The sequence below is a fragment of the Rhodamnia argentea genome, chromosome 8 (assembly GCF_020921035.1).
Source record: "Rhodamnia argentea isolate NSW1041297 chromosome 8, ASM2092103v1, whole genome shotgun sequence".
Lineage (NCBI taxonomy): Eukaryota > Viridiplantae > Streptophyta > Magnoliopsida > Myrtales > Myrtaceae > Rhodamnia > Rhodamnia argentea.
Window position 1 is genome coordinate 5,473,639 of NC_063157.1, and position 23,481 is coordinate 5,497,119.

The window sequence follows — 23,481 nt, forward strand, 5'->3', positions numbered from 1 at the left end:
TATTAGCAATGGATCTATGCATCATGGTTGACCTACATGATGACATCAGTTACACTCAAAGTCCATGCTAGATTGTCTAGTATTATGGTATGTATCTACCGCTCTCCAAATCTGTCGGAAGTTCTCGCAATTTGAAATAATATAGATGCGAGCACAGGACGAGGGTACGTGTGAATAGGACCATCCCGTCAGCGTTTCTCTCTCTCTCTCTCTCTCTCTCTCTCTTCATCTCTCTCCCGTGAAAATGAACGATAGAAGAGGATGAAGAATCAAAGATCGAACAGTTGGGCTGAATCTTTGCCTGCGTAATCCCACCACCACACCCAGAACCGGACACAGGAGAGAGAGAAGAGAGAGAGAGAGAGACGGGAGAGCATAGAGGAGATCGCCACATTTAACAGGGAGGGCATAGTGAGGGACGAAACGTGTCTTTCTATCTCCGCCCACCACCCCAGCAGGCATTGCCATGACCGTCCTCTTCCTCGCCCTCTTATAATCTCCTCCTCTTCCTCTCCACCCTCCCTTCTCTCTCTCTCTCTCTCTCTCTCTCTCTAAAGCACATATCTTACGCACGCACGCACGCTCTCTCCTTCCTCTCTCCTTGTGTCCCTTCCAAATGGCGCCTGCCCAAGAACTGCCGCCGGAGACGGAGGCCGAGCCGCTCGGAGACGCCGCTGACAAGTCCAGGGTCACCGTCGTCGGCAGCGGCAACTGGGGCAGTGTCGCCGCCAAGCTCATCGCGTCCAACACCCTCAGGCTCCCTTCCTTTCATGGTATCGTCTTCTCGCATCCCTCTCTTTCTTTCTTTTCTTTCTTTCTTTCGTTTTCTTGATGTCACCTTAACCTTTTTGAATGATGTCACTGTAAGGCCATGCATATTTCCAGTAACGGGCAGTTCATTTTGATGTGATCGATCTTGGGGGTGGGGATGCGGATGGAGTAGTTTGGTTTGTTTCGATTCAGTTTTAGGAAAAATTGGTGGGCTTACCGGGAGATGTGGTTGGTCTGGTTTATTCGAGGAAGGGGATGATGCTTCCACCAGCTAATGCTAATTGATTTGATTTGTGTGTGGCATTTATGTTGCGTTATGTCCTTGGATCGTTCCTTTGAAGACCCTCCTTTTTCCAATTCTTTGAGCCTTTTTAATGATGATGTTCAGATGAAGTGAGGATGTGGGTCTTCGAGGAGATTTTGCCCAGTGGGGAGAAACTCACCGATGTCATCAACAGTACCAATGTTAGTAATCGTTAGTCCCTTTTTCAAGATCATGCCCTTTTGAGGTTATCCTGCGTTCATGTGTGCTTGTTCAATATTTGGGTCAAATGATGCTTCCTCTAACAGGAAAATGTTAAGTATCTCCCCGGAATTAAGCTTGGCAACAATGTTGTTGCGGACCCGGACCTCGAAAATGCAGGTATTCGATGTTAATTCTGTTCATTTCCTGGAATTTCATCATGCATCGGCGGTTTTAGTTAAGGGTGAGATGGACTATAATGGGTATTCATGCGATGCAGTAAAGGATGCGAACATGTTGGTGTTTGTGACACCGCATCAATTCATGGAGGGGATATGCAAGAGGCTAGTTGGCAAGGTGAAGGAGGGTATGGAGGCTATTTCGCTCATCAAGGGGATGGAGGTCAAAATGGAAGGGCCATGCATGATCTCAAGTCTGATCTCGGAGCAGCTTGGTATCAACTGCTGCGTTCTTATGGGAGCCAACATTGCAAATGAGGTAACTAGCTGGATATATGCTTCCGTTTTCATTAAAAAGGTCCCGGGAGCAACATGTTCTGTCAGGCTCACACGACTTGTGAATTTTGGTAGATTGCTGTGGAAAAGTTCAGCGAAGCAACAGTTGGATATAGAGAGAACAGAGATATTGCAGAGAAGTGGGTTCAACTTTTTAGCACTTCATACTTCATGGTCTCACCTGTGAGTACAAATCATCCAGGTTTTTTTCCCCGATAAGTGAGAAGACTTAAGGCTGGATTTGTTACCGATGTAATAATATCAAATCATCTCGATACTTGCATGGTAGATGTAAATATCTTGAAGTGGTCAGCACTAGGAGGAACTATAACAGCTGGAAATCTTAGTAATTGGCTTCTAATACAATGTCTCAATATGCTAGTCGTGACATCTAATCTTAAAAGAGATTGTTGATAGCCTTTCCTCTTGCGAGACAAATAGGTCCAAGATGTGGAAGGTGTTGAATTATGTGGGACGCTGAAGAATGTTGTGGCAATAGCTGCAGGTATGAGATGATACTGCACTTCTTGCTTTCTGTCAAATTGAGGGACTATACAGTAAAAGACGATGTGGTGGCATGAATGTACAGGTTTTGTAGACGGTCTGGAGATGGGAAATAACACGAAGGTGAGTGACTGAGTGCACATGGTTCGATCATGTTCCTCGACGATGATATCTTTATGCAGTGAGCTATTTGGTACCATGCATCTGACCTTTCCTTACCATGTGAATCATTTATGGGATTCATTTAGGCTGCAATAATGAGGATTGGTCTGAGAGAGATGAAGGCCTTTTCGAAGCTTTTGTTTCCATCTGTCAAGGATACCACGTTCTTCGAGAGCTGTGGCGTAGCTGATCTCATCACAACTTGTTGTAAGATGATAACAAAACATCCTTTTCCCTTATTGGGGTAGTGAAATTCATCTACAACGAAAAAACCAATCTGTACTTACAGAATGACCGATAACTTTTCACAGTGGGAGGAAGGAACAGAAAAGTGGCGGAGGCTTTTGCCAAGAACGGGGGGAAAAGGTTTTGCTTTAGCTTAGCATAGCACGGTGACCGAATGGTTTTCGAGATGGTTCTGACTTTGTTGTTCATCTTCAGGTCTTTCGACGAACTTGAAGCGGAGATGCTGCAGGGACAAAAATTACAGGTACAGGCTGAAATCTAATGAACAAATTCAAAATGTTATGGTTTGCAACGCTTAGGATTGTTGTCTAATGGTGAGTGAAGATGGATAGAATGGAATGGCAATGAAATGAAGATTAGCTGGAAAACTAGACATTTCTTGCAGCGTCACTGTAAAAACCTGCAGTTGCCGCATCTAATGAACAAAGAGGACCAGCACTTGCGGATCATACGAAAATGTCTTTCCCCTTCTGCTTTACATTCTTGGTTTTCAATGCCTCGCGTGATCATCGCACTTCCAACGTAATCATGCTAATTTGGTGATCACATCACTTTGTTAAAGTTGAACTCTGCTTTATTGGTCTTTATCTTCTCAAAACCGCCGAGTTGGGTCTCTTAATCATCTGATCTTTAACTCTTCGCCGGAATTATGTTTCAGGGCGTGTCTACCGCGAGAGAGCTTTACGAGGTTCTGAGCCATCGCGGGTGGCTAGAGCTGTTCCCGCTATTCGCGACGGTGCACGAGATAAGCACCGGGCGCCTCCCGCCGTCGGCCATTGTCGAATACAGTGAGCACAAGCCTAACTTTTCCCTGGTACAAGGCTCTGCTCAGTATTGCTGACTCTTCCCAGGAGTAATTTGGTTAAAATCATATGCAGATAGATGATATACCAAAGAGAGAGAAAGAGAGGGAGAATCCATGAGCAGCAATCTTAGGAAACCAGCTTCAGTTTCTGCTGAAGGCTCAGATGATGATGATGTGTGAAGAATTTTTACTACCATGTCCAATTTTCCATTTTTTTTCCCCTTTTTTGACCCTTTTTTGGATAATCCTCTACAATGCAAAATGCATTGCACATGATACAACAAGGAGAAAAGAAAGTGGAATTACAAATTATACGAGAGGTATTAGTTGAATTCTTCCTTCTTTTGGTCAAAATGGATAGATTTTCATTACTAAAACGCAGAAGAAGTGCAACGAAGTTGAGAATCAGTGCATAATAAAACGAGCGAAGGAATAGTTGAATTCTTGCTTTTGCCTTTCTTCACTCACCATGAAGCCATCAGCAGAACTTCATCTGAAGCGCAATGTGAAAGCTTCGATTAGATATGATTGAGGCATTGAGTTGCTTCTATCTCGTTTACATAAACGAGTGAAGGAAATCTATGAAAGTATTTAAATATAAATTATTATTGATAATGAAATGTTTCTCGGTAAGTATTCATTTTTTTTAAGGGATATGGACGATTATTTTTAAGAAAAAGTAATTTCAAATTAATAATTTTGCGCAGATCAAACGGAACTTAAATTATCTCTTCGGCGGTTCGGCCTACTCAGTAAAATAGTTATACTTAGGCGAAAGTTTGACCCGTTAGCCCCGTAATTTTAAATAGGCCAACGCTCACAGACTTCGTTATCCGGTATTATTTCCCTTTCGTTTTTGTACGAACTTCGTTTCTTCTCTTCTACGGACTAACGTGTTCGAGTCGATGATCTTCGCTAATTTACATGTGTTAGATATAAATTATAATCATAAGGAGTTGACAACTTCAATCGAATTATTGCCCTTAAGAAAAACTCGAATTTGAAGAATTGTGTATTACAAGGAGTTGTTGTAGATTGAACTTTAGATGAATATTGTAAACAAACTTACTTTGCTTTCTGAATTAGAATCTCGATCATTAAATCTGTTAAAATGCTCACATCTTAGAACATTTTTCGTAGAAAAGCAACGAACATGTAAACTTTTCTGATTTGCCCCTAAAAAGAAGAAGAAAACAATAGTTTAGGAAAGGTCGATGAATTGATTGATCCATACTAAAGATTTATTTTTCATTTTTCGTCAATCTTACCATTGATAAAGTCTCGATGAAGGTTACTTTGGATCACTTAAATTTTATGGTGTGCCTAAAGCTATTTTTTCCTTTTTGGATTGGTGTCTAAAGCTGTTTGAGAAATGGAAAGAGCGTCAACTTTTAAATATTATAATAGTGTCGCCCTTTTTTCACTCCATGTGTTGCTAACACACTCCCTAAAAGTAGTGCATTGACTATAATATCCCTTACTACACCCATCTTATATTTACTTTTTTCTTTTTTCTTTTTCTTTCATATCTCTCTCTTTTCTCTCTTTGCGTGTCCATTGTCTTCTTCTTGACCTCCTTCGCCCACACCTCTGACCCGCCGCGATGTTCGTTTGCTTCTCCATCTCGCCGCCCCTCGTGGCCTTTGACCTACCATCATTGAGATCTTCCCGATTATCATATACTCTGTCATAAAGAGGCACAAAATCAGCGAGGCATCGCTTGACCCCATCGTGTGCTTGAACTCGAGAGAGAGAGAGAGAGAGAGAGAGAGAGGAGAGAGAGAGAGAGAGAGAGAGAGAGAGAGAGAGAACCGGCAAAGAAAGATGAGGTTTTAATCATATGGATTTGTGGAAAATTTGTAGCCCTCTATTAATCACCATCTACTTTAGAGATACCTCCTGAGAGATGTGATATTTTCACCTTAAGAGCATCCGAACTCGCTTGACAATCTATCGGTCATCGACCCAATGAAGCCTTCGAATATGTCTAATTCGTCTTCGAAGTTACTATTGTTGTGGCCGTTGACACAATTACAATGGTTGCGGTTGCACTTTGTCACCAATTGCTTCTTGTTGCTCTCCTCAATGAGGTTTGAACCATCTTCACCAAGCAGACCGATCTCGGCTAGAACTCTGCTACTCCAATGGGCAACAGGTTGAGGTGCGAGGGGCAGCGACATCGAGAAGCAAGCGAACGGCAAGGAGGAAGAAGGCAATGGACAAGCAAAGAGAGAGATAGGGAAGAAAAAAATAAAGAAGACAAAAAATGGGACCCACATTTGAATTTAATAATTATCAATGAATATGATGTGCTAAAAGGCGAGACCTATAAAGGATATTATAGTCAAAACACAAATGTAGGGAGTGTGTTAGCTAAAAAGGAAGTGAAAAAAGCGTAGACCTAAAAGATTTCCCTTATTTTTAAGTGATTTCAATATCATTTGGGTAGCTTAACTATTCATCCACTCATTAACTTTTTTTTAACTTTTCATTTCTTCTCTCCAAAATACTCATCAAATCTTATTGATTTATGATAATTCGACCTCAATGATCAATAAAAACATATAGAGATGAAGTTCGTAAAAACAGAGGGTGCATATTCCAGTTTCAAAGGTTAATAGCATGAAAAATCCAAAATCAATGCACTTTTTTTGGAAATCAGAACCAAACAAGAAAAATCTTTCACAAAATGAGATGAAAATGCATATTCACCCCTCCAAGGTCACATGGATTACATATGCTAACAGAACATATAAACTTATAAAATAGTGAATGGTAGTTCGACAAATAATATGATTTTGTTTGTTTCACAAAAAGCGAATGATTTGAAAATCATTTTCGTGATAATTAGTAATCGTATCGCTTATAAAGATAAACGAATAAAAAATATTATCATTGTTCATAAAAACGTTCTGATATCATTTGTAGTCGATAACGAAAAATATTTTCCGTTGATTATTCATTTCAAATTAAATCAGCAATTATATATATATATATATATATATATATATATGATTTCTCTAAAAAGAAAATATAAATGGAAAAGAAAAAACATAGGCCGCCATCACTAATCATCAAAAGGGGATGAAAAAGTGATAAAAAACACAAGGCCCTGCTGCGTTGGCGCCTCCATGACTCTGTCCGGAGTTTGTAATCACAGAAATCGGGAGAGGGTGAGTCGCCTCGCCCGAGTCCCGTCATCGACTCGTTTCGAGCGCCGACTCAATCCTTGCATGCGACCTCCTTCATCTTCCCGAACTTGAAGCTTCGAGGTCTCAACGGTGGGCAGCCAGCGAGGTACGTCTCGGTGAAGCGAATCGAGCCTCACTTCGGTTCGTCCTCCTCTCTTCGCCTTTTTTCTGGAGCGCCTTTAGATTTTTGTCGCGACCGTGTCTGATTTGATGACTCGTCTTTCGTTCGATCCGAATCGGTTTGAACTGAGCGCGAAAAGGGGAGGAAGAAGAACAAAAAACGGTAGCTTGCGTTGAGTTCGGTTGAAATGCTAAAGGAAAAAGCGTCCGATGAGGGAATCTTTTGTCTGTTTGCTGTCTACGTGCGCTTGTTTGTCACGACACCTACCACCCGTGCGGTGACAGAACCTCGTAGTATCTAAGTGAACATAGATTGCGAGGGTTCGGTTTTGTTTGTTTCAGTTCGGTGATTATTTAGGTTTTTTATTTTGTTCTTGGTAATGCAGTTAGCTAATTTTATGTCGCTCAAATTGTTATGTGGGGATGGGTTGTGTCTTGTAAGGTGCGGCGGTGGTGCTTGGTTACGTGAAGTTCTCATGGCTTCAATTGATCCGGACGAGGGGAATGGAGAGGGGCCAGATGTTTTTGGTTTTTGTTCTCGCGGAATAGCCGACTTGCTAGGTGGGGACGATGATTTTCTGTTCACTGAGGACGCCTCCCCGCCATCCCCGAGGAGACCAGGAGAAGTTGCAGGCCAGGATGCAGATACCTCTGGTTATGATGGCAAAAAGGGTGATGGTTGCTCTACTTCCAGTGCATTGTTTGATGATGGAATAGCCCCTGGTATTTCAGATACAAGGAGAGAGAGACTGAGGTTGTTTCTTAGGGGGGCCGCCTTTGACCTTTCTCGTGAAGTCGACAAGGTATATCTGGTTTCCTTTTCTGTTCCCTGAGAATTCGAGCGAGTAATGCGACAAAATCAGCTTGGTCTGTCCTTCATTGTGCATATGTGGAGCAATTCATGGTGTTGAATATGCCAACATAATGTAGCCTAGATAATGTAGTGATCTGATACTCTTTGTAGCTCAGTAATGAAGCTCTGACGTTTGCATCGGAAGCATGTTGCTTTTGGCTTTCCACGGCAGTCACCATTGCTCTATCTTATCTCTTCTTTCTTGAAAATGTTCTGCTCAAAAGAGTAGGATGAGCCAGTGATGCTGTTTGCTTAACCGAGAATAGTTAGCAAGTCCATGACCAAGTAACATTTCCAAATTTGTGTGTGGACAGACAAACTCAAGATCCTAATTTCAATGATTTGGATTATATGTTTCCACCTCCACTCTCGGACGTCCTTAGGCTGTCCATTTAGAGTGCTTCTTTCTCCCCCTTTTCCTCTCTTCCACTGGCCGCTTACAGTGTAAAGGCATGTAAGTCAATTCTGGTGCTCAGCTGGAAGGGAGGAACTCGTGTTAAGCGCAAAAGAGTTCTACATACTGCATCTTTGATTGCCTTTGGCTAGTCGATCCGACCAAGTATCTGCTCGGTTAATAACATGGTTGACCCTGTCCGCCAAAGCTTAATCAAAATTTCCAAGACAATATGTTTTGAAATTATTCGTTTAAAACAAGAATCATCAAGATTTCCTGACTGCCCACCCCTACCTTCATTCCTAGACATGATGCCTTTACTTACTCTTTTGTGTGTTGGAGATGTCCTTGCTCCTTGTTTCTTTGCATGACGAAACAAGTTCCGAGTTTTTCAACTACCTGAAATAAGTCCCGTGTTGTGTTGAGTTAGATAAATAGTACATAATGGCCCTAATTTGGACTTGGAAAATTCTTTGCTTACTGACCAGATGCATGAACCAGTGATTAAGCTGCATCAGTTACAAGCACTGTTGAGAAGCAGCAGGCAACAATTCGCTTGCTCAGCTGCCTCATCTCACGGTGATGTAGGGGAGCGTCCCCATAAGAAGAATAAGATGTCCTCTTCCTCTTCCTCAGCGAGCATTTCTGAACATGAGAGTCCTGTTCGACTGAAATCAAGCAAAAATGTACTTTTTCTTATGGTTTCTTCCTTTCTTCTCCTGCTATCATATCCACGAAAAGAAAATCTAACCAATTCTCTTATGTGGACGTTGTTCTGTTCTGTGTCCTAATCCAATGCAGGGTTCTGCTGGTAAAGAAACCCGACTAAAATTTTCTCAAATGGATTGGGCAGAAATGCAGAAAGTTAGTGCTATTGAGACAAGGTCTGCTCCATGCCAAAGTCCACAAATGTCCAAGGTCCAACTACTTTCTATTTTGCATTTTTTTCCTACTATGAAATATTTTTCTATTTTATGTATCTTTCTTTAGTTTCTCTTTTTTTCAGCATCTGTGCAAACATTCTAGATCCAAAAGTGAAGGGACAACAACACCTCTTTCAGGTTCAAATGAGGCAGCCGACAAAGATGTAAGGCATTCTTTCCTGGATATATCATTTTATGTTGACAACAATCTCATATTGATCATTTACATGCATCGGTCCATGGAAAAGGAGAATAGCTCCCCTTTCCTGCAACGAAACTCCTCCCTCCTCCTCCTCCTCCTCCTCTCCTTGTTAGGAAATCCATCGTTGTTAAGGAGAATATAGTTTTATACTTATCGAAAATAGTATAGTCACACTAAAAAGGTGACATGATGTTCGGTATGCTAAGAGATCACTTACAACACGCCTGCTTGTTTATGAGGAATTTATAAAAGACTTCATTTAAGCTTCTACTTCCTTTAGGTCAATGCTGATCTGCAATTTTTGCTGGCAAGTGACCAGTTACGTGTTGACCAGATGCTGAAGAAATACTCTGATGAACACTCTAGTAAAGTAATCTTCTGAAACTCATTCTCTCTCTGTATTTACAATACTGGCTCTTTTGCTGGACTACGTGGTGACATAAGAGGTTCTTTCTTTTCGTCTATGTTCATAGCTGGAGTACATGGGAAAGCAGCTCGAAGAACTTCTTGATACTGTTGCGTCCAAGTGCAGGCAAGTGCAATTGTATTTCCATGGACTTAATCGTAGATTTGGATTGCTTTAAGAAATGTTTTGTTGAGTTTTGGAAATATTGCGCACCAAGAACTAGCATGAAGGGGTAGGTGGGTCTAAGGTGGAGTAGCTCCTCCGTTGCCTGCCAGACATTCACAAAAGTCCTCCTTGAGATTAAGTTTCACACTTCTGAGCAGACTCTCTCACTTTCACCTTGCGAAATTTATAGACGGTTATTGAGTTCTTCCTCCACTGCTCTTTTCTGCTCTTCTGCTTTCCATCCTCAAACTTGGGATCAGTGCTCATGACAGCACGTCTAAAAGAAAGGTAAAATGGAGGATGAGGGTATCTTTGTTTGACAGAGTCTGTTGGTCTTAAAAATGTAGTATTGATACCGATTTTTGTGATGGTATTGAACTTTGATATTCTGGTACTGAAAAGGGGTTGAATGATTTTTATACTTGCTTTGGTTGCTTATTTGAAGTTTTTCCAAGGTGGCCTGTAACTGGGGATACTGGAAATTCCATTATCAGGTCAATGACCCGTAAAGAAAAGATACAGCTTCAGAAACTAATTCGGAACCTACCACAAGACAATCTTGAACGAGTGGTGGGAATACTCGGACGTAACGATAGTTCGAAAACCAATCTCCGTGATGCTGTCTCCGTTGACCTAGAAAAGGAGGTAAGACAGGTCATGCAGTGTAAGTTTATCCAAGATTGGATACAGGCCTCACCATACTAATACGGAAATGCTCCATTCCAGGATAACGGGACACTCTGGAGATTATACTTCTACATTCGAGCAGAGGAGAAGGCAAGAAAACTTGCAGCCATTCAAGATACGCGAATCGACTCAAATACAAAGAAGATCTGAGACACTGCTCTTCTCAAGTTAGGTCCTTCATTCAAAGATGCTACTCATTACTCAAAGCTACAGAGGGCAAACAGGCTCTTGTGAATAATATTGCCTTGTTTTTGTTTTTCCTCGAGATAGAGATGCACACTCTTTGTGCGATTGAAATGCAAGGGGCCAAATTAGTGTTAGTCGTTTCGGGAGCTTTCCATGGAAACCTCTCATGGTGTAAAAAAGCTTTTACATCGTGAATAGGTTGGGTTGAGGGCGATACCCCTGCACAGCGTTACATCGCTGGTTGTAGAGTCCGGTACAGATTTCCGCGTAGGTTTTGACACTGAATTACGAATTACTGGGACGATGCTTCGATCTTTTGTGTTTGATTCGAAGGGATTACTGTAATTACACCAGGCCATACGTGCATGATGCCGCATGAAGTGCAATGTCTTTTGAGCCTTTTTTCTTATGTACTTTATCTCGAGACGAGCAATGCTGGTACACCGAACCGTAAACACAAATTGATATATCAAATGATGTGACGTGATTTGAATAGGCGTTCTCACTCGATAGCGAGAGTATGCGCGGTACTATACTCGTAGGTAGTGCATCATCTTTTTCACAGTACACGAATGAACGTTCGAGCTCTCTGATCGTTCGAAGACCCGACAATGGTTTTGTTGCCCTTAAAATCAGTACTAAAAAAGAACAATTAAAATAAAATGATGGAGACTAACCAAAAGGTCTGGGTGGTGTAGTCGGTTATCACGCTAGTCTCACACACTAGAGGTCCCCGGTTCGAACCCGGGCTCAGACACTTTCTTCTTCCTTTTCTCCTTTTGTGTTTTTTTTTTTTCCTTTTTTGTGCTTTCGTAGAGCTGTTTTTAGATATCCAAGACAAATATAAAAAAGCCCGAGATGAGATGAAAGTGCTCCACTCGAAACGCATCGTTTCGTGTCGTTCAGGTTGCCTCCCCGTACATCTCTCACAGCGTCTCTCTTTTTCCTCCGATCGACTCGCTGGGCATCAAAGTTTGCTGCTTTCACTGCAAATTCCACCCACGAGTCTCTCGCCATTTCTTCGCGTCACTTCAACGATCTGTATTCTCATCGGGTAATGATATCCGACTCTCTCATTCTCTCTCTACATACCTAGATGCGCGTTTTTGCGGTAGAATGATTGATCGTCTAATGAAAGGGAGCTGAAAATTTCACCATCTCTCAGTTGATGACTGAAGTGGTCGATTTTTCTTTCTTTCGAATGATTTGGGTCTTGGAAAAATGTGAAATTGATTGCCAGAGTGGACTGTGAGAGCGTGAGCTGAGTAAAGGCGGCGACTGTGTTCGTTGTCGGATGTGGTTTACAGATGAGTTTGATTTGTACAGGAAAAGGGAGCTTAGGGTTTTGGCGAATTGGAGATTTGTTAGGTCAAATTCAAGTCATCAAGTCAGGATGTATATTGGTTATAGTTGCTATGGTCATCGGTCAATTATTTTGGTAGCTAACTGGCTCAGTTTTGTGTCAATTGTAGAATGGAAAGGACTCTTTAGGGGGAGTAAATTTCTTGCATGATGTGGTATCTGAATTTCATTTGCTGCATTATTGTTTCTCATGATCTCTTATCTGTGTGGGGTGAAGAGAAACCCTAATAGATGGTTACACTTTGTATAGTATTGTTTTATCCACTTCAAAATGTCTAGTTTAACCCAGTAATCAGGGTTCTGAACATTACCAGATGTCTTTGCTTGCGGTGTCTCTTTGTAATGAATCCAGTTCTCTAAAAATCATGATGTTTGAGGCCCCTTCTATAATGTACTTGTGAATATCTATCTGTAGATTTATTGGAATCAAGAATGTCTAAAGCTGTGGTAGATCTTCCTCCCAAGGGTGGATTTAGCTTTGATCTTTGCAGAAGAAATGACATGCTTGCAAAGAAGGGGGTTAACCCACCTTCATTTCGGAAGACAGGAACCACCATTGTTGGTTTAATATTCCAGGTATGACCACACAAATTCTGACCAACTGAGAATGTGTAAGCTTTTAACTGTTGGGTCGCCTATATATCTAGCCGGAACATGAGTCAACTATATAGCTTGCTTGTTCCATCTTATTGTTCGTTGCCATTATTGTTAGCCAATCCTTGAGAATTGATATCATTAGTGAACTTCATGTGCATGTGGCGTGTGTGCCCTCTGGGAACATGCACTACAGTTTTGTCTGATGGGGGTTTTGTTGTTCTGATAGAAGTATTTTGACGGAATAACACTGTGAGCTAAAGCTACCAAGTTTTTTGTAGGATGGTGTGATTCTTGGAGCAGATACAAGAGCAACTGAAGGACCCATTGTTTGTGATAAAAATTGCGAGAAAATTCATTACATGGCTCCAAATATTTATTGCTGTGGGGCGGGGACTGCTGCCGACACGGAGGCTGTAACTGGTATGTATATAGACGAAACTCTAAATCTGATTGTAATACTTGCTTGCTCTGGTTCTCTTTCCTCTTCCCTCTGTTGTGGACTTTTCATCTTCTTTACTAATGCGTGGCTATTTGATGTGTGATTCTTTCCAGATATGGTAAGTTCACAGCTGCAGTTACACCGGTACCATACAGGTCGAGAATCAAGGGTAGTCACAGCTCTGACTCTTCTTAAGAGGCATCTTTTCAGGTAATATGACAATGCAAAGTGGCTGTCTCTTCTCTCTTTGGTGTGTATTATTCTGATTGGTACGTTGGTTCAAATTTTATTCAGCTACCAGGGGCATGTCCAAGCTGCTTTGGTTCTTGGTGGGGTTGATGTCACTGGACCTCATCTTCATACAGTGAGTTTTTTTAAGAAAACCTGCTACAATGAAGTTGTTCTGTCCCTTTACGGCAGTTGGATTGTGAATGGTTTCAATTGTTTATCTCCAGATATATCCCCATGGATCAACTGACACATTGCCATATGCTACCATGGGTTCTGGTTCTCTTGCTGCAATGGCTGTTTTTGAGTCAAAATATAAAGAAGGCCTGACAGTAAGTTGGCTTGTCGTTATATCTTTCCTTCAATATAATTGTGCTGTCTTATTGTCCAGTTCTGTATTAGTATTGTCATGTTTGTATATGTAAATTATATATTTGGTAGTGACCTTATTGGCAAAACTGGCGTTACTGGTTTTCTACATATTCTGAAATTGGATTGAATAGCTAGTTAGGGGAGAAAGGTGCGAGTGTTGAGCGATAGCTGTGTTCACTGGCTGACTGGTTTCCTGTGATTAAAGGGGTCTGGAAATTTTTGTTTGTGAATTTATATGCTTGATGCTCATTAGGAGCACAAATATCTTACTATTTAAGCTTTTGGGGGAAAAAAAACTGTTATGGAATATCATATTGGAGTTCCAGATTTAAGGTTCCAGTCTTGGCAGTTCCTCGTCATCATTATATCTACTTCTCTTGTTTGTTCTCCATTTGTTGTTTGATGTGGTTACTTGCGCATCCATGTTCCACGTGTGAGGTCCAATTTACGCACAAGGGGAGTTTTAAAGTATATGCTGCGTATATTCTTTAAGGATGATTTCTTGACAGTTTAGTATTTCAGGAAAAACAGTTGTCTGGCGTTGCTCACTTCTTTTCAGCCAAATTAAGATTGCATTCACCTGAAATAATATATCAGGAATTATAATGGCTTTTCCTTGTGCGTGGTACATCCTTCGGCAGCTTGACTTCATATAATTTATGGTCGAGATAATTTGATGTGCTTCTAGAGAGAGCCATTCTAGAAAGCCAAAGTTAGATCTTGAATTTTGTGCAACTTTTGTTGAGATGTTAACATACTTGGATTTTTTTGAACTTCGTATGGATACGTTGTATTTTACTGCAGAGAGATGAAGGAATTCAACTGGTAGCTGAAGCTATATGTTCTGGTATATTTAACGACTTGGGAAGTGGAAGCAATGTGGATATTTGTGTGATAACAAAGGTTTGCTGTTACTCGCCAATCTCCATTTATCTCTCTGAACTTTAGTTTGTCCTCCCATGTTGACTGGCGAATCTCCTCTTTTGGCATGGTGCAGGGGCACAAGGATTACCTCAGGAACCATTTGTTGCCAAATCCTCGGACATATATTAGTGAAAAGGGATATCCATTTCCTAAAAAGATTGGTCAGTGATATTTTTACTCACACTTTGTTCATTGTTCTACCAAGCTCATCTCAAAGTGGTTCTACAATTCAAAACAGCTTTTTCAGAGGATAATTATGTCTTTTCAGCTTGAATTTGTCTCTCTAGTTTGTTTAAGTCAATTAAAAGCTTTGGCCTCTGGATCTTTGATCCATTATCAGAGTCTAGGGTTCAACCCAACAGCCCAATCCCCACCGCACACGCAGACAACCGTTTGCACATAAAGAAAGGATAAAACTAAAAAAAGAACATAAAGAAGCTCGGTTCACAATCTTTCTTCTTCCATTAGGCGACATCATTGTATAGTTGGTGTAACCAATGTTGCACTGTCTGATTTTTTTGGTGATTCATGCTTACAGAAGTTCTCCTCACGAAGATCACTCCACTGAAGGAGAAGGTGGAAATAATAGAAGCGGGAGATGCTATGGAAGAGTAAAGTTGTCTAAAGGGGAAGGCAAAGCCATCTGGCGTATTTTCTGTGACAAACATTATTCATTATCTTTGAGGTTGGTGGAGCCTCGAGACTTTTGGGATGAGAAACAAGATGAATTTATGTTAAATTGTTACTTTGGCTGCCCTCGACATGTATTTGTGGATGTTTGATGAGAAAGTATCTGGAAACCTACCTGGCTCCGATTGCTTTACTTGTGTTTTTTGCATGAAATAGTACTCTACTATTGCCGTCGTCGTCGCTGTTATTATCATTATGCTTAAGGAGTTTAGTTGGTGGAAGGCAGATCGAGGATGGAATCACGTGAACATGGAGTTTTAGTGCCTCTTTTCTATTGGACATAAAGGCATTGCGACGGTCGTGCATTTGCTTTTGGAGTGCTTGCTGAATTTGTAAAATGAGTTTTACATCACACTCTGTTTTTTTTTTTTTTGGATCGAAATGTGCATTGTTGCACTTCAAGGAGTTGGAAATCATCAGGATTAGAATACTACAGTCTGAGCACATTATCTGGCGCTTCTCACACGCGAACACGGTGAGATCTCGATCTTTTTGCCTTGTCAAATTAATGCAAGCAATAAGGGGTCATTTCGTTCTTCCTCTTTGGATGGACTACCCGGTGTCGATGCCTCGTACATATGAATGGTGGTTTAAAGAGAGCGATGCTTGCATGAGCTGGGTGCACATAAGCTCACATCAGCCAACGGCTTACACGCACAGGGCTCATGCGTGCCGGCTAAGTATTCATTTGAGGAACAAGCTGATTCTTTGACCAGACCGTATGGATTTTATAGACCTGCTTTCCACACGTTAAAATTGCCAAATGATCCTTGAGAACTACCCACACATTTCCAGTGGTACTCGAGATTCAAGAACGCTGAACAAAGCTCCTCACTAGTACCATCTTGAAATATCAAAATCCTAAAACAAGACATGCTGGTACCGTATGTACTGTCATATAAAGATCATAATATGTAAGGCTATAGTTGCTACCCACCACACCGCAATACCACAGCATGAGCTCTTAGTAGGAGAAATGAAGAAACAGGGGCTTTAATTAGTGGATCTCACACTGGCAAATGCAACTTGAACCTCAACAGATATGGCAATTAAAGCATCCAATCTCACCAATGAGGTGCTCAGCCTTATTCCTGGAGATATCCTGCGCTGCATAGATCTCTGGATTCTTCATCTTGCCAGCAAACAGGAGCAACCGCGAGAGGTTCCAGTAAATGGGTCAAGGTCGTGCAGGTCTAGGCACAGGCCCAAATCTTAGGCGGAGATTGTCATAAACCTTGGAGACTGCGAAGAGACGGGGATCGTCTTCCGGAATCTCACGATCCTAAGACAGGCCAAAGTCAAAACCACGTCATCGTCAAAGGCTTACTAGTAATATACAAGGCATTGCTTCAAAGAGACATGTAAGGCATGGAATTCCTTTGCAAGCACCAAGTAGATGTAGAAACTGCGAAATGACAGTAATAAGGTCTCTCTATGATCAATGACTGAAATAGACTTAGCCTGCAGATTGAATTCTGGTTTAAGCACATAACCCTTCTATTTTGATATAGCTGGCAAGATTTTGCTGTGGCAGGCTGAGATTAGATTCACAAATTCGGTTGAATTCCAATAAATTGCATCCAATCCTAAAAGCATTTCTCATTTGGACCCTCCCTCCTGTAAAGAAATGTAACTGACACAACGAAAAAAATACTTTCTGCTAAAAAAGGTAAATGTTTTTTCTGGAGGACCTAGTCAATTTCATGATCTTCCGTGACGCTACCACCAGTACTTACTTAAATCCAGCTAATTTTGGCACGACCATAGGCATGTAAATCAAACAATAAGCAGCAGCTTTCAAGTAATCTGGTAAGCAGGTGCAATTGAGAGGATCTGTACCAATGACATTTAGTACATGCAGCATCTTGTCATATCCTTTAACGATTTTTTCATTCCAAAACCAAAGATCTCCTTTTGTTCATTTCGGACATTCTTTATTGCAGCTAATTGATTGACAATCTAAAATGCTCAAGTCAAACTCCCTCAAAAGCTCATGCAATAATAAGAAGTTATGCACTTAGTTAGGTCGTAAGGATCACAGCATCTTTAAGGCAGAGAACTCACTTTTAAGCCCTTGTAATATGCTTCTACAGCAGGAAGTGAAGGAGTCAATTTACGAGTTTGCATCATGTCCCACAAAAAGTTGGCAGTAGTGTAACCACCATCCTGCAGAAATTTTAAATACTACCATAATCCTGTTCAACTTAGAAGAAAGAAATAGAATTTTCTAACTGAACTCCAATAAAGCAGGGCCAGACAAAACAAAAACAGTCTTCCTCTTTCCAAGCAACTTAATGGGGAAAAAGGAGAGCAAATGCCAACCTTTTCTCCAGCAGCAATAAGAAGGAGATCACTTCCCATTTTGGGACTCAAGAAAAAGTTTCTTGAATTCATTTGCTCCTGCATAGTGACATTATAAAGCATTCAATAAGGACAAACAAAGACAATGACCAAACACAAGAACTTATTTAGAAACTATGCCACCTCATCTTACCAGCGTCTCTTGAGCAAGTTGCATTCCCCTTGGTGTATACCCAGTCATGGCTCCTTCCACTAATGTCTACAAATACACACGGTCATACTGATTAATCACAGCATCTACACATCTTTTGGAAAGTAAATGACAATCTAAAAGAAAGTTGTACAGACTAAAACTAAACTTCAGATTAGCTAACTCAATTGATACAACAAAGCTAGAATTAGCAGTTAGATAAAGCTTATCGAGCTCACCACATAAAATTCCACATTAAGAAACTTTCCGGATTTAACATAATCTTCGAAAACTTTAAGACCACGATCAATGTCTCCAGAATGAAGGTAACACCTGATAACATAAATTAACACCGGTGAAATACAACATTCATGAGTACAAAAGTTGAAATAATTGCTGAAAAAGACAACAGGAAGATGGCTGACGATTACATGCGAAAGAGTGTAAATATTGTGAACACAGAGATAGCCCAAAGGCTTGCCCTTTGCACCTTTGCTAGCGGAAACCATTTTAGAAGATTTTCCATAACCCAAAAAGATTAGCTCATTAAGCATCAGTGAAGCTATTGTTGATAATGTACATAGAACTTTAACTACTCTACGGCCAATATGCATATCTTGCATGAGCAACATATATCATACCATCCTTTCCATTGACAATTCCTACCAGAAAAACACAAGGTACTATGTAAGACGAAGATAACTGCATATATTCATGGTGGCATACTTTAATACCTCTCTTTCAAGCACACCTATTGAACAACCAAATATGAAGTTGAAGAACAGGGTATAAATAATTGATAACACACATGCACGATGAAAAACAAAATCTATAATTTAGCCTTGGCTCCAACCCAACGGAAAAATAAAATATCATATGAAAGAGGGTGTATCTCAGGAAAGTTGAGATAAACACTGTCAATGTCCAAAGTCGTATAATATAAAACCCACCAAAGCTAGATAAACCAAGGCATAAGTACCTCATTATTTGCATCAAAATGAATACATCTGGAGTTTTCCCATCCTTCTGCAGCATCTCCAAAAGAGTTTCCATTGCCTATGACAATGAAATTCGAGTAAAAAGAAGGAAACAAAAACTACAACCTAGAAGACAGAACGTTAAAGAGCTAATCCAGACCAAGTTGAAACAAATTTTGATTCGATCGTACTTAAATAAAAAAGTACTTAACTCACCAATAAGACCACACAAAATGAGAAACACATTACATTATATCAAGACTGTCAATTGAAATATTATCATCAGTAGACAAGTGTGACGTATTGATTGTACTTTAAAAAAGGTAGATAAGGATTTGAGTGCCAAGGAGATTGTCTCTTTTTGCTCTATGAATTTGCATCGCCAAGTCAGTGAAGATGCATGGCCCTTTGCAAATTCTATTTTCCTCTCCATTGCAATTCCTAAAATCTTAACGACGACTTCATCTCCATCATCCATAGATCCAAATCCACCATTACTAAATAAACAACAATGATTAAACCCACTAAAAGAGAGCCCAAAAATGTCATCGAGAGTCTTCTCATTCAACAAAACAAAGAAGCATAAAAAAGTGCAGTTCATCCACAAGGCAGTCAGCTTCTTTATGATACCTAATCGAGTGGATGGAAAAGTCTACCTCTACATTCCGTAGATCCGCAAAGGCATGAAATGCGACGTGATAAACCGTAAATTGCCGAATCACAAATCCTCCACGCCTGTGAACATACTCGGCAGTTGGCAAGTTGTATAACTCTTCTTCTGAAACACCAATCATCACATTTTCTGCTACATTATTTGATGCTTCAACTGAAGACCACCCTTTAGATTGCTCAACAAGCTCGATAATCTATTTTGCAGAAAAATGATGTCAGAAACCTTGAAAAACTTACAGAACGTCCATTTATATAAATGAGATTATCACAAATAATAATTACTTTGGCAGCTGTGTCATCCGCCAGTGGCATCTTGTTCTTGTGCGCAGTTATTAGTCCAGCATAACAGAACTTGTTTAAACCGGCTCCTGCTGCAGTCATATCACGAACAATTGCATAACTGCACAGACGGTAATAAATTGTTGTGTTCTTCGTTAGGATTGCTATACTTGGGAAGAACTTTAAGAGGTAGCAGGCCCAAATTATTAAAAAAAAAAAAAACGCTCAAGGCATCTTGTTTGAAGTTGAATTTTCTTTTGATCATCAAAATACCTCTTATCTATCCTTGTAAGTATAGATTACAGAGCAGGCAATACTATGAGACAATGTGTTTGCCTTGAGTATTGAGTATCCCCACAAATTATTTCCCATTAAATTATCATATTATTGACTAGACTATTCCATTTGACCCCAAGAAGTACATAAGACGCCTTTGTGAGGTACTAAAAGAAAGAAGTCATCTTATTAGAAAAGAGCTTTTTGTGATACATTTAGTCATTCTCAATTATCAAAAGAAGGGAGAAGTAGAACAATGATCAATTACTTTTTCCAAGAAGAAGATATGAAAAGTTAGTACCATACACTCGATCTAATCTTCCTGCGGCTGCACATGCATTAAGCAGACACACATAAGTTTGTCCATTCGGCTTGACTTCGTATTTCTTCATTTCTTCCAAAATCTAAACCAAAAGAACCATGTAAAAACAAAGGAACTAATTCAATTATAAGAAAGGGCCAAGTATCAAAGTCTCGTGAGCATCACCAATTATCCTAGGAAACAGAGAAAAAATATACCCTGATTGCTTGGTCTGAGTTTCTGCATTTTCCACACGTTGATATTAAAAAGCTGTACAGTGGCACCTACAACATTCAACCATCAAGGATAATACAAAATAGTTAGATCAATCAACCTGGAAAACTAATCTCAAGCATTCCAAAAGTGAAGAATGACGAGAACAGTGAAGGAAGCCTTGACCCTAATTTTAGGAGCCTAACTCCCATAAAGGTGATATCAGCAAACTTAACATGGTGTTTTCATATTTCAGAAACACAACTCCCTTGAAGGTGATATTAGCAGACAAAACTGCATATGGGGGGGCACGTGAATGAAGTAGGATAGTTAAAGGGACACCCCTAGGCTTACGGATCTCATTTTTCGTAGATAGATCTCCTATTTGACACATTTCCTTTGACCACCCCTTCAGAGACTTGGGGTCTACCACATTTTGCCGAGGTGCACTTCTTCAAACTCAATGATGCTGATAGTACATAGTTTGATAACAGCGAGTTATAGGAGATTTCTAAAAGAGGGAGTTTCCATGCAATTTTGCTAAACGGAGTGTATCTACGAAAGTAGCTCAGTACATGCCTCTAAGATGGTCAAGGCTCAAAAGACATTTGCAAAAACTGGGGTGTCAGCAAAACTCGACTGGATTACAGGGGATTGTCCCATCAATTGATCCCATAAGAAAAGTAACTCCTCCGAACACCAGGACAATTAAAAACATATTTGCAATAGCTGATACTCCCAATTTCCAACATCAGTTTCTCTAGTGACGGATTTACCTCTGAGTTTAAATTGAGGTTTGCTTTTTCTCGTGATCCACCTAGGACTAAAGTCTTCTTAGCATATGGATTAATTCTTTCATAATGTACTACCCAAGGATTGGAAAGAATCGCCACATTCAACAATCCCGCTCACTCTTCCCCTTTTTTTTTTTTTAAATTTTCTGGTGAAAAGAACAGGAGATGTTAAGAATCAACTTATATCCATGTGGAACTTACGCAACCCAGAACTGTTTAGTCTAGATCCATCCCTGCCTATCTCCAATTTGCAAAGGCACTGATCTTCGCCGAATACAAGTTCCAAATAACAATTTAGCGAAACAAAAGAGAACAGGAAACAAAGGACATACATCAGGGACCAAGCCCATGGATTTCATTTCGTCTCTGAAGAAGAAAGCATCCTGCAACCGAGAACCTCTCATGGTCCCCACGATCAGCGAGTGGAACACGTCGCGCGTGGGCTGCACTCCGTCGAGCGTCATGTCATCATACACGTCCCTTAGCAATCCATACCTGCTCCGACGATCACCAACGCATAATTGTTCCACGGATTTGGGAAACCTCGAAAGAGGGAAAAAAAAAGGAGGGAGCGCAGGGGAGAAGCTAAATAGGCTACCTTCTCTGAGCCGTGAGAGAGCCCAAGACGGTATTGTACTCGGTGGCGTTCTTGGCGTAGTTCCTCTTCTCGAGCTCCGCCGCCGAAGCGGCGTAGTGGCGCCGCCCCAGGGCGGCTCTGAACAGCGGAGTCCTTTGCCCTGCATTGGGAAGCGAGAAGACGGACAAGAAGGGAGCATCAGTCGAGCGAAGATCGAGCTAGAAGCGGCTCTACTATACGTGTTGTTCGAGCGAGAAGATAGAATGAAGGGACTACGAGGGGCGACCTCCGAGGTATTGGAGGAGCTTCAGCTTCATCATGGTCTGGACAATGGCGAAAGTTTGGCTTCTCGAAGTGCAGGGGGACTGTGCGGTGCAGGCGTGTGGCTTAAACCCTCGTGGACTTGGGAGTGGTGAAGTGAGAGTGGGCCGGGCCTACACTAATTGGGCTTGGATCCTTGACATGGCCTTATATGATTGTCGGGTCACGACAGTAAGACTTTGGGCCATCCAAAAAAGCCCATTGAAGATGTTGATTATCGAGAGCTAGACTTACCCTCTAAGGGCTCGTTTGATAACAATTCCGTTCGCGAGACTAATTTTTGGACGAAAATAATTTTTTTATAATTATTTTCTCGGGAATAGAGAAGTAGGTTTTTTTTTTTTTATCCAAATCTATTCCCTGGGCACTCATGTTCCCGAGAACAGAAAATTGATGTTATCAAACTTATTGCTATTCTTTTTCTGTTCTCGATAACAAAAGAACAGGAATCAGAAACTAAGAGCCTTACCAAGCAAGCCCTAAATCCTTTTGGATCCTTTTTATATCAAAGCGGATGACGGAAGTCTGGACCAGATCGATAAGGCAAATTCACGTTGATACGGGAAAGCTAACCTGGAATATCACCTATAGATTGACTGCAATGTGAAAGAGAATATCATTTGAAAAGTCCCTTGAACCCATGTAAGTAACTAAAGCTACAAGTTGATGACGTATCCATGACTACAATCTCCTAGATTTTGTTTGTATCGCAAAAATGAGTGACTTGAAAATCATTTCTCAAAAAAATGAGTACTTGAATCGCTTGAAATAATCGGTCAATTAAAAATACTTTCATCTATAGATAATAATGTATATTTTTGTGAACGATAAAAATATTTTTTATTTTAATTTTATAAACAATACAAGATATTATTTTTAATAAAATATTTTTCAAATCACTCATTTTCCAAACATTAATTTCAATTGCTAATAATTTCGATAAACAGGGCATGATTATGTGTTCTTTTTCCCATGCAAATGAGTCATCACAGCCATTCAATCATGTGAACCCCCACGTGATAACCACATGATGTCATTATCCTCCATAACGAGATATGTCCTCAATATGCGAGACTTTTCCTTGCTTAGCTTGCAATACTTGGATCATTTACGGTGAAGAAGAAAACAAAGGTAACTCCAACCATTGGGCTGAGCGCAAAACCATTGGCAAGTAAAACATGGGTTGAACAACACAAAACAACTTTCTGATCCAACCAATGGATCAGATCACCCCAACTAAACCGCCAATCACGCGACAAAAAACACGATATCGCCAGCAATTCCCTCAGTTGAAAGCTACGTCGTGTCGACGAAGAAAGGCTACATCTGATACTGGCAAACAAGGACTGAAGCACCATACAAATGTACATATCAA

General features: G+C 40.6%; 4 protein-coding genes and 1 non-coding gene across 10 annotated transcripts; 4 read left to right on the plus strand and 1 right to left on the minus strand.

The window, feature by feature from the left end:
• The first annotated feature begins 236 nt into the window (after positions 1-236).
• Positions 237-3,786, plus strand: LOC115741255 (glycerol-3-phosphate dehydrogenase [NAD(+)]). 2 transcript variants are annotated; one of them, XM_030675067.2, is made up of 12 exons: positions 237-773; positions 1,160-1,236; positions 1,342-1,414; positions 1,515-1,732; positions 1,825-1,932; positions 2,191-2,254; positions 2,339-2,376; positions 2,502-2,622; positions 2,727-2,781; positions 2,857-2,905; positions 3,320-3,449; positions 3,540-3,786. In XM_030675067.2, exons 1-12 carry the CDS (start codon positions 617-619, stop codon positions 3,545-3,547), a joined length of 1,098 nt encoding a protein of 365 aa, XP_030530927.1. In that variant the 5' UTR covers positions 237-616; the 3' UTR covers positions 3,548-3,786. The 2 variants fall into 2 exon arrangements, with proteins under 2 accessions (XP_030530927.1, XP_030530926.1); XM_030675066.2 differs by having other exon boundaries at positions 3,320-3,786.
• A 2,783-nt stretch (positions 3,787-6,569) lies between these two features.
• On the plus strand, positions 6,570-10,996 carry LOC115741212. Of its 5 annotated transcripts, none has more exons than XM_048284420.1 (10): positions 6,570-6,798; positions 7,220-7,580; positions 8,513-8,710; positions 8,826-8,942; positions 9,031-9,111; positions 9,430-9,519; positions 9,623-9,681; positions 9,970-10,008; positions 10,215-10,365; positions 10,447-10,996. In XM_048284420.1, exons 2-10 carry the CDS (start codon positions 7,254-7,256, stop codon positions 10,555-10,557), a joined length of 1,173 nt encoding a protein of 390 aa, XP_048140377.1. In that variant the 5' UTR covers positions 6,570-6,798; positions 7,220-7,253; the 3' UTR covers positions 10,558-10,996. The 5 variants fall into 5 exon arrangements, with proteins under 5 accessions (XP_048140377.1, XP_048140375.1, XP_048140376.1 ...); XM_048284418.1 differs by having other exon boundaries at positions 6,570-6,763; positions 7,164-7,580; XM_048284419.1 differs by having other exon boundaries at positions 6,570-6,763.
• A 280-nt stretch (positions 10,997-11,276) lies between these two features.
• On the plus strand, positions 11,277-11,350 carry TRNAV-CAC. The gene has a single exon. It is a non-coding gene; the product is annotated as a tRNA-Val (tRNA).
• Positions 11,351-11,473: 123 nt separating this feature from the next.
• Positions 11,474-15,379, plus strand: LOC115741216 (proteasome subunit beta type-7-B). Its single transcript, XM_030675000.2, has 9 exons — positions 11,474-11,647; positions 12,371-12,531; positions 12,831-12,972; positions 13,105-13,201; positions 13,286-13,355; positions 13,447-13,551; positions 14,396-14,494; positions 14,589-14,676; positions 15,054-15,379. The coding sequence occupies exons 2-9, from the start codon at positions 12,388-12,390 to the stop codon at positions 15,128-15,130; spliced, it is 822 nt and encodes a 273-aa protein (XP_030530860.1). The 5' UTR covers positions 11,474-11,647; positions 12,371-12,387; the 3' UTR covers positions 15,131-15,379.
• A 636-nt stretch (positions 15,380-16,015) lies between these two features.
• On the minus strand, positions 16,016-22,190 carry LOC115741210 (pentatricopeptide repeat-containing protein At4g35850, mitochondrial). Its single transcript, XM_030674984.2, has 13 exons — positions 22,072-22,190; positions 21,807-21,945; positions 21,541-21,703; positions 20,420-20,485; positions 20,207-20,304; positions 19,628-19,745; positions 19,330-19,539; positions 18,676-18,752; positions 17,936-18,029; positions 17,700-17,765; positions 17,528-17,605; positions 17,270-17,371; positions 16,016-16,487 (listed from the first exon to the last, which is right to left on the minus strand). The coding sequence occupies exons 1-13, from the start codon at positions 22,103-22,105 to the stop codon at positions 16,383-16,385; spliced, it is 1,350 nt and encodes a 449-aa protein (XP_030530844.1). The 5' UTR covers positions 22,106-22,190; the 3' UTR covers positions 16,016-16,382.
• Positions 22,191-23,481: the final 1,291 nt, after the last annotated feature.